Source organism: Schistocerca cancellata, chromosome 2 (assembly GCF_023864275.1).
Source record: "Schistocerca cancellata isolate TAMUIC-IGC-003103 chromosome 2, iqSchCanc2.1, whole genome shotgun sequence".
Lineage (NCBI taxonomy): Eukaryota > Metazoa > Arthropoda > Insecta > Orthoptera > Acrididae > Schistocerca > Schistocerca cancellata.
In genome coordinates, this window is record NC_064627.1 from 544497784 (window position 1) to 544509768 (window position 11985).

At 37.2% G+C, this 11985-nt stretch overlaps 1 protein-coding gene across 1 annotated transcript; it reads right to left on the reverse strand.

The window, feature by feature from the left end:
* Positions 1-4377: 4377 nt before the first annotated feature.
* Positions 4378-11776, reverse strand: LOC126146670 (zinc finger Ran-binding domain-containing protein 2-like). Its single transcript, XM_049915636.1, has 2 exons — positions 11557-11776; positions 4378-6145 (listed from the first exon to the last, which is right to left on the reverse strand). Exon 2 carries the CDS (start codon positions 6135-6137, stop codon positions 5427-5429), a length of 711 nt encoding a protein of 236 aa, XP_049771593.1. The 5' UTR covers positions 6138-6145; positions 11557-11776; the 3' UTR covers positions 4378-5426.
* Positions 11777-11985: the final 209 nt, after the last annotated feature.

Here is an 11985-nt window from a genome sequence, read left to right on the forward strand (position 1 = left end):
ATACAACCATCATGAGCTACATGTCATCTGATGCAGGCTAGCATCCACTTAGGTGATTGCAACAAATCATGCCTTTGGGATGTTTCTGATCTTGCATTGGCAAGCCAATAATTGTTTATTATTGCAATTTGATTTTACACATGAAATAACTTTGAGCAAGTTAACACCATGCAGGTTGCTGTGAGTGATTTACTCAATTTTCATTTTTTTGTTTGAAGTCCTAGTATTTCTCTTGCAGATATGTATTAGATTTTTCATACTTCAAGCTCATGAATCTTGTTTAATCATTATAAAGTAGTCACAAGAAGAGAAAGCCTAACATCTGCAATATATTGTTAGCATTGGGATTAATGGTGGTTGAAGTAGCTTGAAATATTTGTATCTTATGTGGGGAGAGTGCTATTGGATAAATTTAGTCAGAAAAGACTTTGCTTGTTTCAAGAAAGGTCATTCTGGCATGAGCTATTTCCACATTCAGTTAGTCTTGATAGCTGGCATACATGATGAACTACGACTGTTTACCCTTCATGCAACATTTGCATTCACTAGCAACAAAAATCAATGGGGTCCTATTACTGAATTTTGGCTTGAACATCATTAGTTCATTCATTGAGCATTCCTACGAAATATTGTCACTGGTGACAAGTTATAATGTCTTTGTGTCAACTTCTTAAGAAAAGCCAGTAAGTTTCTACAGATATTGGATTGCTAAATTATCTGAGCACTGTCAGATTGTTTAGGCGATGTGAGAGAATAGATTGCTGATAGTTAATTTAAATCTTCTGCTTACTGCTGTGTTCAATAAACTAATGGAAAAACGCTATTAAAATATAAACTTCACAAATACAAGTAAATTACAACTTACCACAGTAACCTTACCGTAGAAGTATATTTTTAATAAAAGGAAGTGCATGCAATACAAGTGTGTCCAAATCAACATGAATTAGTACGATATTACGCCCTCTGGTATTCAAAACAACCAGTGTTAAATGCTGTCCTGTGCCATGCTCAAGTAGTGGGGAAATGTAGTAGTAGTTGCTGTAGATGCATAAAGAAATTCATGAATTATTCAGCTCCACTATTTCATACATAATATTGTGCATACCCAAAAACCAAAAATTATGTTGGCTGAAGCAGAAAACAGTATTAACAAATGTGCAGTATTATAAGTTTTTTGCCCTTACACACTGAGGTACTGAAAGTAGGGAAAAGACTTACAATGGTGAAGTTTTCTCAAGATTACCTTACCAACTTTTGATTTGGCTGTTTGTAGCTCTATCACAGAATAGGTAAAAAGCTGGCCTCTGAAGGTATTGGAACCAAGAACCAACACAGCCTTTACTTAACAGCATGATCCAGTTACCTCAGTGCCAGCAAACAGCTTTAGTAACTAACTCTCTCTTATTGCCTCACTGGTGGCTAAGACATATAAATCGTAAAGTAAAAGATGAAATTAGCTGCAAATTCCATATCAAACTACACTCCTGAACTCAGTATCAAAAACTGATAACCCTGAGTCACACTGTTTGAAAATCAATTATGTTATTCATTGAATATGTCAAGGAAATATCAAGTGAATTTTACTGGATAATTCTGTGCCAAAGAAGTAACTGGATGATTACAAAGTTGCCAAAGATATATTGTGTTGTTGCTGTGTTTCCTTTATGGTGCCAGCAGGAAGAATCAGATTCCAAAGGCAATATGTTGCTGAGCAGACAAGGAAGTGAGTACAGCTTGCATCTGAAAGATTTGGCCACTGGGAGCAAGAACACCAAAGATATGAATCAGCAATCTTCATTCCCATATCTGTAACTAGGTTACAGAATAGAGCACAGTAACTCATAATACTCAGATGGACCAACTGCAAAATAAACACCACGAATCCGTAACACTATTACTATAAACTGAAAAGCTCATTCACCAGATGCAATTCACAGAGAAGGCAACACCTCTTTTGATCATTACAAGCTCAGAACACATTTTTACTAAGACTGCTGTCATTGTCACAATCTCAAAACAGAGGAACACGAATCGAATGGAAAAACCATTGATCTGATTGAAAAATGTAAACTCCACAGAGTCTTGGTAACCTACGCACTACATACAGTTCCAAATCAAAAAATGCAAAAGGCCGAGAGTGATGCCTTAAGCAAAACTACCATTCAGAGTATAAATACCAAAAGAACAAAAAGTATCATTTATTTGTAATGGTTGCAATACAATAGCTGCTAATGCCTTTGCAATTAAAGTGAAAAGTGCCTATGTCACAGAGCTTTTATATTAGTACACTGAAAACAGAGAGAACCCCAAGAAACAATGGGTTGACCAAGCTGTTACAGAAATGGGAATAAAATTCACTGGCTTACACTTTTGGTATTCTGGTCCTTGGCAGCTGCTTCTTTAAAATGCAAGCTGTACTCGCTTCCGAGCCCACTCAACCAAGCACTGACTGGGGAAACATTCTACCTGCTGGCAGTATAATTGAACCTGGGAAGCAATGCAAAATCTTTGCATTCTGATTGAATTGGTAAAGAAGTATCCTGTCAAATTAACTTGATATTTTCTTGTCATTACTGCTGAAGGATTTTCACTTAAGGTGTGGCACATCATTATCAATTCATTGTTTTGAGTCCAGGAAGGTCATTCCAAACAGAGACTGCAACTTATCTCATCTCTTACTTGCAATTTATCTGTCCTGGCCATCAATGGAGCATAAGGGAGAGATGAATGCTGAAACTGTTGGTTAACTCTGAGGTAACAGGATCCCGCTTCACTGGTTCTCAGTAATAATTTTGATGGAAGGCAGCTTTTTACCTATTCTGTGACACAGCTACAAAGCAGCCAGATCAAAAGTTGGTATGGAAGTCTTAAGAAAATTTCTGCATCACGTCTCCTCGTTTTTTCAGCACCCCACAGAGTAAGGGCAAAACATGTTTCAGTACTGTACCTGTTTTGTTTGACATTGTGGCAATGAATAATTTATGAACAGTTTCTTTATGCATCTACACAAACATCCACTATTTCATACTACTTCAGTATGACACAGACCAATACTTACATTCTGATCATTTTGAAGTCCAAAGTGCGTAATATCTTAGTCTATGCATAAATAAACCTACTGGTTCAAAGTTAAAGATGTAAAGTCAGGTTTCAAGCTGGCTGCTATAGATACACCCCTGTGGAGCAGATGGTGGTGCACAATATCCTTTCTGTGCCACCAGATGGAAAAAAATCTGTTCACATTGCCCTTCTTAAGAGACTAATGACATTTGAGCAAAAAGTCACCCCAATGGTTTTTGTTACTATGCATTAAAGCATACATTACTGTTACACCTGACTTCTGAACCTTGGTATGGAATGCAAAACTAGCATGAAGGTTTAATTATAGTAATTCGTGACATATGACAAGTATCAAGACTTCCACGAATATCCTTTTATAATGTGATTTATCGGATAACACTCACCTACACACACAATTTAAATGCTTTGAGCTGACTTCACTCTATTAAACTCAAAGCTAACAATATGTTGCAAGTATCAGACCTTTTTCCAGTTTCAACTTTTTGTACAAACCTTGAACGAAGTTCATAAGTTTCAATTATGCAAAATCCAATACATAACAGCAAGACAAGTATTAGAACTTCAAATAAGAAAGGGACAACTGATAAATTTACTCGTAGCAACCTACGTACGTTGTGTTACTGCATGGTGTTCACTTGCTTTATTGAAGTTATTTTGCACAGAAAAACAACACCTAAACATGTTTGTCCTTTTCAATACCAGTTCAAAATGTGCCCAAGGTGCACCATGTATCAATGGTCAAGCAGACACCCACTGCCACCAATTGGTGGCTGGCTGAAAGGTGCCATTATTATGAGCAGACACTCAAGCAACCACAAGTTCTTTCGAAGAAATGTTTCTGGGAGGTTTTTGCTATTACTGGTTATCTTTGAGGTGCCATCAAACTGATACTTTTAGCAGACAGACGAAATGTGGTTTAAAAATAAAGAAATAAGTGGATGAAACTTGGGACTTTGCAGCTACTGTACAACACTTGCCAATATACAATGAGCTAATACAATAGTGACAGCTTGTGATGGAGGCAACACTTCTGATAGATGTTTCTGCATTCTGTGTTGTTGCCAGATCATGCAGATGACCAGATGTTGAATTCTAAAGGGCAGCTGCTTCTACTGACACCTTAAGTGAATTACTCGGATTTTGTCTCTTTGGCAGTGGATACATCTTATTTGAAAGACATATTTAAAAGGGGGCAGGAGAGGACAATGGGTGGGGGAGTAGGCAGAAAGCACATTAAAAAAGTAAAAAAGTACTGTAAAGAATGTAAACACCTTCTTTGTTAAACAAATAACCAGCCTCACAAAAGGAATTACCTGGGATGCTTCGTAATTGTATGACATGTAGTTTGATTCAAAGTCCAGATAACTTTAACTTGTACAGTATATATTATAGTTTATTATTTATTCTACTACATTACAAAAAATGTAAGATTTATTACAACAACAGTTCTCACATTACACCATTATCTGCAAAGTCATTGTGTAGGTACAGATAGATCATTAAATGGTCTATTCCATAAAATATTTTGGGTGAAAAGTCAAAAATTCTGAAAAATGTGCTCAAAGATTTAATAAAAATAATGGGAACAACTAACACCATTCATTGTTCCTCCTCACAACACATACACATTTATTTGATATAGATACAATCTTTCTTATACATCAGTTCGTTTCAGAAGCATACAACAGAAATGATGCATTCTAAACTACAAAATATGACAGCAAATCACAATATACCAATGACCGTCAGGTAAAAGAAGCGAAATGCCAACAAGCATTTAATGCTACAAATAAAAATTTATTACAAAAACACTGAGTGGCACTTGATTTTTCAAATTTACGCCACATTATTTCATCATTAAACATACTGACAGTTCATCATTGGTTGTACATTTATTTACAGAGTACACAGTGCCTTCAGGCTGAGAAGGATTTGAGATGATGTCTTTGGAAATAAATTTTCTTCCATGCATTGTTATTCTCATTAAGCCCTCCACATGAAGAATGGTGCCGAACTAGAACAAGTGGTTCTATCCATAATCAACAATAAAACATAATTACAATTTCTCTAACATTTTAACAGATGCAATGCTTTCAGATGAGCAATGAGAATAGAGAGTCAGTATCCTGCAGTCCATAAGCCAAACAATAATTAACAATGGCTAATTTCTGGGAAAAGAAAAATGGAATGCTCACAGAATAAGCAGAATATGAGACTGAATAAGACTACCTCTTGTAACCTAAAAGTTGAATCTTGTCCAGAAACAAACATTCTATGCAACCCTCTGCTCGTATAGACAGTGAACACAGTCTCCTGCAGACTGTACAGTATCAAAGAGGAACACTTCACTTCACTGATTCAGAGGATTTGATTGGACTCCTGGAGCGAGATCGTCCAGGGCTCTTTCTCTTTGGAGGCCCAGGCGTATGTGAGCGGGAACGTGAGCGTGACTTCCTCTTGGAGTCTACACCCCAATCACTTAGGTCGTATTTACTTAAGTCCCCTTCATCTCCAGATTCTTCTTCTTCATCATCATCTTCTTCCTCCTCCTCCTCTTCCTCTTCATCATCACCTTTTTTGTGTCTGTCTTCCTCCTCTTGAGGACTACGACTGCGTCCTTTGTCGGAATCTCTATTGGATCCCCTGCGCTTGCGCTTACGACGTCCAAATTCATCATAACCATCTGAATCGCTGTCACGCTCTACATACTCAACTACATCACGGTCATTGTAACCGCCTCCAAGACCAGTGCGTTCTTCAGCTTCATCAGCTACACGTGGAGCAGAACACATGTTGCAAGCAGTGCGGCGAGCCCAATTTACATTTCCACATTTGCCACATTGCCAGTCATCAGCACTAAATAGGCCACGACTCTTTTCAGCAGCAGCTCGTCCTATTTCAGGTGCAGCACCCCTCCGTCTCCTGCTGCTGCTTCCTCCCCCTGGTCCACCATCTCTCTCTCTTTCACATCTGTTGCAAGCTGTTCGACGTGCGAAGTTCAAATTGCCACAGCTTGGATCTGGGCACACCCAGTCTCCAGCTCTCACACCATTCATGTCAGCACCTGCAAAATATAGTTTAGAAGCTATAAAATAAATCTAACATGTGTAAGTTTAACCAATAGCACATTTCCCAAATGCCAGGCTTGTCAAATACTTGACATCATGTAATAGAGAGACGCAACAGGAGGGAGGGAGTCATTAAGAAGCTTGCCTATTTGTCCACATCTTGATGCATGCAGATTACAACTGCATTGTCCCAATGTTTAAAGTGATGAACAGTTATTTGTATCAAGTGAACATCTGTTCACTCTAGTGATCAGTTTAATGTTATGGATTAGTACGGAATGATAGAAAGGAAGAATTTAAGCAAGTTGCTGAATGAAAACCTAGACTTCTCAAAAAACACCAAAGGTAGAAACGAACTTAATGTCAACGTCTGATGGGTCACCCCATCTGCACTACATGTGAATGCTGGGAGAAACTAAACAAGTCTGGAATCAAGGTTAGGACTTCGGTGAACATTCTGGAGCTCAAATACTGTATGATTTGACCTCTTACCAGGTAACATCTAGGTAAAGAAGTACCTTCCATCATAAGGATTTGAACCAGAAATCACTGGGATAGGCTTCTGTGTAGCAGCTTGCATTAGCAACTTTTAACTACCAAGCTGGGTCCTTTTAACATACTGCCATCCATCCAACAGTAACAGTTAGCATTTTTGCATCAAATCATACTGGTTTCACATTTAAAGAGATTCAATAGTTGTCACATTAATACACAACCTGTTTATGACCATGATATACTATTCAAAGGACCAGTGATAGTTGTTAATGATCTTCATTGGCCACAACAAGAACTTTGCCTTTCTCCAGGAGGTGACACAAAGGTGATGAAGATCTTCGTATCTGATATTAGGTCTACAACTTTGCTTATACTGATTTGCAACAGATGAGAGTAGTGGCAAGTGGTGGTGTAGGTGGTTGGTCTTGTCATACAATAAGCTTAGACATTTGTAAACATAACACTGTCAAAATATTAGTCAATCTGTGATTGCTTTAAAAAGTTGTTCTCAACTGAATATTCAACTTGCGAGCCCAATTCTCATCATTTGTGGGAAGTTTTGATTTTCTGCTTTCCAATGAAAAATCTGCTGTTGAGGCTCATAAAATGCTGGCTACGACCAATGGTGAAGCACCTATTAGTGATAAAGTGCAGAGACGGTTTCAACAGTTCGGAATGCATGATTTTGATGTCTAACACCAGTATGAAGCTGGAAGAAAGAACGTTTTTGAAGCTACTGATGTTGATGGAAACATTCACAGCAGATCATTACTGAAAGCAACTGATGGGTTTGATCAGAGCACTGAAGGCAAATGGCCACAGTATAGCAACAGACATGAAAATGTGATGATGTAGCATGACAACACTTGACACCACATTACAAAATCTCAAAACACACTTGGAAATATTAAAGAAAATTTTCTGATGGCAAGATCACATTCAAAGCTGTTTTTACTGACCTGTTTCAACAGGTAAGACTGTCATCTTCACATATTTAAATTTTCTTTTAGTTGTCCATCGTGTTCCACTGTGCATTCACTAGTCTCGCCATGTTAATACTTTAGTGGAGAGTATATTGCACATTCCACACAGGTTTATCAAAAATAAAATTACAGCAGGTTTGCCACAAGTAAAAACATGCAGCTAAAATGAACCTAGCGGAACTTGGTGTGTGTACATTGTAGCACTCCTCCGATGCCTGTCAGTTGTTAAAATCCACAATGTACAGTAAAAGTGCACATTTATGCCAATGTTTTACATTTACATGGCAAGTGAAATACATCTTGCAATCTTCTCACTCGAAATTACTATGTAAGAAATGAAGAATTGTTTATCTACCTTATGCTGGCCCATCATCCAAAAATATCAGTAGACTCCTACAGAAACATAGCATCCAACGTATTTCACTCCCTTCAACTAAAATAAAAAATCTTGTTGTAATATTAAAAATGATCCAGACTGCTGAAAGGTGGATGTGTATTGCATCCCATATGAATTTCCAATGTCTCAGTTGGAGGCAGACTATCAGGAGTCAAGCAGAGATGAAAGGAACATCAGCTGCACACCCAACTACAACCTTCAAGCAAATCAGCTGTTGCTGAGCACAATATGATGAGGCCAGTATTGTGTTGTAAACATCAAGAGCATAATTAAATAGTGTACTGAAATAACAGTGTCAGAAAGCCTATTAAACAGGGATGGAGATTTCAATTTAACCAGAGCATGGGGTCTGCTCTCAAATTATAAAGATCTTGTTGAGGTAGGAAATGCTGAGAGAATTTGCATTTCACAGAATATCAGTGTAAACTCTGAAAAACCAAATAGCAACAAAGGGCACAGTGGGCGTTAGGACTTGAACTAAGCTATAACAACAGTCCACAGTATGGTTGGATTCCAGGGTTCTTAAGCAATCATGGTGGCAAATGACAAGAGTGGGACGGCAATCAATGCGTAAAGCTATTGTTATTCTTTACTCCACGATCGTTAGTTGGGGGTTGAGCAAAAATTTCCCACAGCTGTGCCTGGTATACTCATACTGGTGTACTGAAACACCAGTTTTTGAAACTGTGTTTTCAACAGAAGGAAACATTACACTGTATGAAATAGTTGTGATATTTAATATCTTCTGCTGCAGTGAAGTAATGTATTTCATTAATTACCAGAAGTTCTTTTCTTTATCTAACAGAGGATTCACAACTCAATGCAGTATAGTTTTCTGAATCCTCCTCTCCACAATGGTGTCTCCCCTTAACCTTCTGTGATATCACCACAGTGCTATATATAGCCATAACTTACATGAGGTGAAGCAAGCAATAATATAGGTCAGCAGCACTGCTTAATCAGTAACCATTAAGCCTACAAGACCACCTGTTCTCTTAGACTACCACTCACTCTTTTTACGACACCCCACCTATTAATCCTTGCAGTGAGCCTTGCCTCCAATAATTTCATTACATATATAGTCACAATATTCCTGCAACATACAATGATTTTACTGAAGTGAAGTTATCTGGTCGACAAAATATAGCATATAAACTCACAATTAAAAACATGTTCCGACTGCTGAGACGCAATGCGAAGGATCACAATACAGAACTGTTTGGTATATGGATCATATCCACTTTAAGTCACACAGGCCCTTCAGACATTCTGTTCAAGCGAGGGACATGTTCTTTCATCGGCTATGTTAATACAGCAACTGAACCATACAAATTTGAGCTTGCAGTGGTGTCGTATTTGAAAATACTACTCTACAACACTTATTCCACAAAGACTTAGCTGAAAGAAATGCAGTATTCCACATTACAAAGCTTCTAAGGGTGGGGGCAACAGTATGATACCCTGTAAGATGACATTTTAATGAGTGATAAAGGATGAAGAGCATAGAATGTATACTAAAAATTACTTGAAATACTTAACAAGTTGGAATCTGCAAATATGATGTAAACCATACAACAAACCAAGGAAAATAAAAATGCTTGATAACAGCAATTAACACAAAAAGAAAATCTATGTCAATGAGCATCCATAGGTAGGCCTACATCAATAGCAAGACATGTAATTAGATAGCAAATCCTAACATATCAACACCAAAAGCAACAGTAATTGTCTCAGCAAATATGACATAGCTGTTATTTAATTTTGTAGGTATCAAGAAGTGAGCTGTACCTACTCTACTAAGAAAAACAGAAGTACATGAGTATTAGTTTTGTGGACATTAAAATCACCAATAAACCACACACTTTCATTATCAAACTTCACACAATCTTTCTTGGGTTAACTTATCAGGTTTTGCTGACCATTCAATGGATTTAAATCAAATGTCACTGATTTATTTGCTTGATACAAAGCACTCCTTATTCCTTTTAATCTCATTAATCAAAACATCAATTTTCTAGTGCTATACAATACCTGATTAAATGTGTAAATGTATCTGTATCATAACACTGCTATGAAAATTATAAAACTACAAATGTTCAGAGATCAAAATTTATTAGTGAACTGAAACAAAATCAAAGAAAAATCCTTGAAAGTTCATGAATTTTCATTCAGCCATGTTCAAGATAATTGGTAAAACAATGTCTGGTGGTACTTCAATTATGTTGATGAAACTAAGAATGAGCGAAAGTGAAAAATATATATTCTTCACACACCCTACTGAGATGTCAGTGTCATACACAAAATTTATTTCTTCATCTTCCACCACTATCTGTAATCTGTATTTTTTTCTAGATCCTTCTCAAAAATTTCAAAAGTGGAAACAAACCTTTCTTTAAATTGTGTATACTTGTTGCCTCAAGGCATTCCACATTTTTACTAACACTGGCTGATACTTCCTTCACCTCAGACGCCTCATGGTACACGTCTACTACACCTGAAGAACATGACATCTAGTACCTGACAGATTTGTTGCATTTGGTGGCATACAAATAAATTTTATACCACAAACACTACTAGGTTAGACAACTGTTGGGCTGAAGAGAATTGTCTCCAAGAATACATTGAATGTTATCCAGATGTATTGCACTTGGAAGAAAAGCATCTTTAAAACAAGCCCTTTAAAGTTTCCAAACAGATATACACACAAGTGTGATCATACTGAGGCCCAGTAGTTCAGCATGGCTTGATACAGCACGAATGACCCTTGTGACCACCTTCAATCTAAAGCTTCTGAATATGTTCACATCTATATATCATATACAAATGGAGCAAGTAAACAGCAGCTGACTCTTTGATAGTAACTTGGCACAGAACTCAATGAATGCATAACTTTATGGGGCACTTCTACCACATCTACTGGTATTAAGTAATTTTTCTGGGTCACCATGATATTCTGTCTCAAAATTCAACCCATTCGACATGGGTCGCCAGCAAAGTTGTCTTTTAAATTTATTTGTATTGTGCTAAACTGTGATTAATTTCAACGTATTAGATACTTGAGATTTTACCTAAAAATTGTCAGACTGAAAGTAACTGTAAATATCACTAAGATAACAAAAAGGGCAACAGTGTAAAAGACTATGATTAAACAACCATATAGATCTAGAACATTCTTACTTCCGTACTTCATTTCTTCATATTAGTGGGAACTTAATTATCCAATGGAACTATACGGTGTTAACTCTCATGCAATTACATCAATTTCACCCTACCCAAAGGCATGTGTTTCAACATAGCAGCCTCTGTGCAAATGCAAATGTAGAAGTGAGAAAAATGAGACACCACTACGCTTTGTAAGTTGCGTTGGTGTTTTTGCAGTTTTCCCATTTCTACAACTGTAGCACTTCTCTCTAAAAAGAAATGAGGAATTCTGTGTACAACCCGATTATTAACTTAATTATTTATCGTAGCACTCACAGTAATATTATAAGACAAACTAATAACACTACGTAAAAAAGTCAGAACGACTTACCTTGTCTAATCTTCTTGCCGGTAGACGCCACAAAGCTTCACGTCACTAAAACGTCTACGAGCGAAACTGGTGACTTTCCACAATCAGGCTATTAGCACGTATGATTGTAAACACTTATTAAAAACACTGTTTCCAGCCAAATTAGGCAATTTTAGCAAACAAATTTGTAAATAACGTATATTCTCGGCTCCATAAACGCCAAACACCAAAGATACTATAATCAGCCCGTATAGCATCCTGAAATGTAATCTGTGACGACGCCCCTTCGATTATTATTTATTCGTCGACATTCATATGCAAATGTAAGAGTCACCTTTACGCAATCATTAACGTTAATCCTCGAATTGTATAACTCTGGCTTCATTTTAGTGCGAAAAATAACGGTACTTACCTCAATTGCTTCTGCCGCAGCGAAGGTCCTGGTAGGAA

Excerpts from the sequence above, each read along its gene's own strand:
- LOC126146670 (XM_049915636.1), bottom strand. The coding sequence starts at position 6,137 with ATGAATGGTGTGAGAGCTGGAGACTGGGTGTGCCCAGATCCAAGCTGT.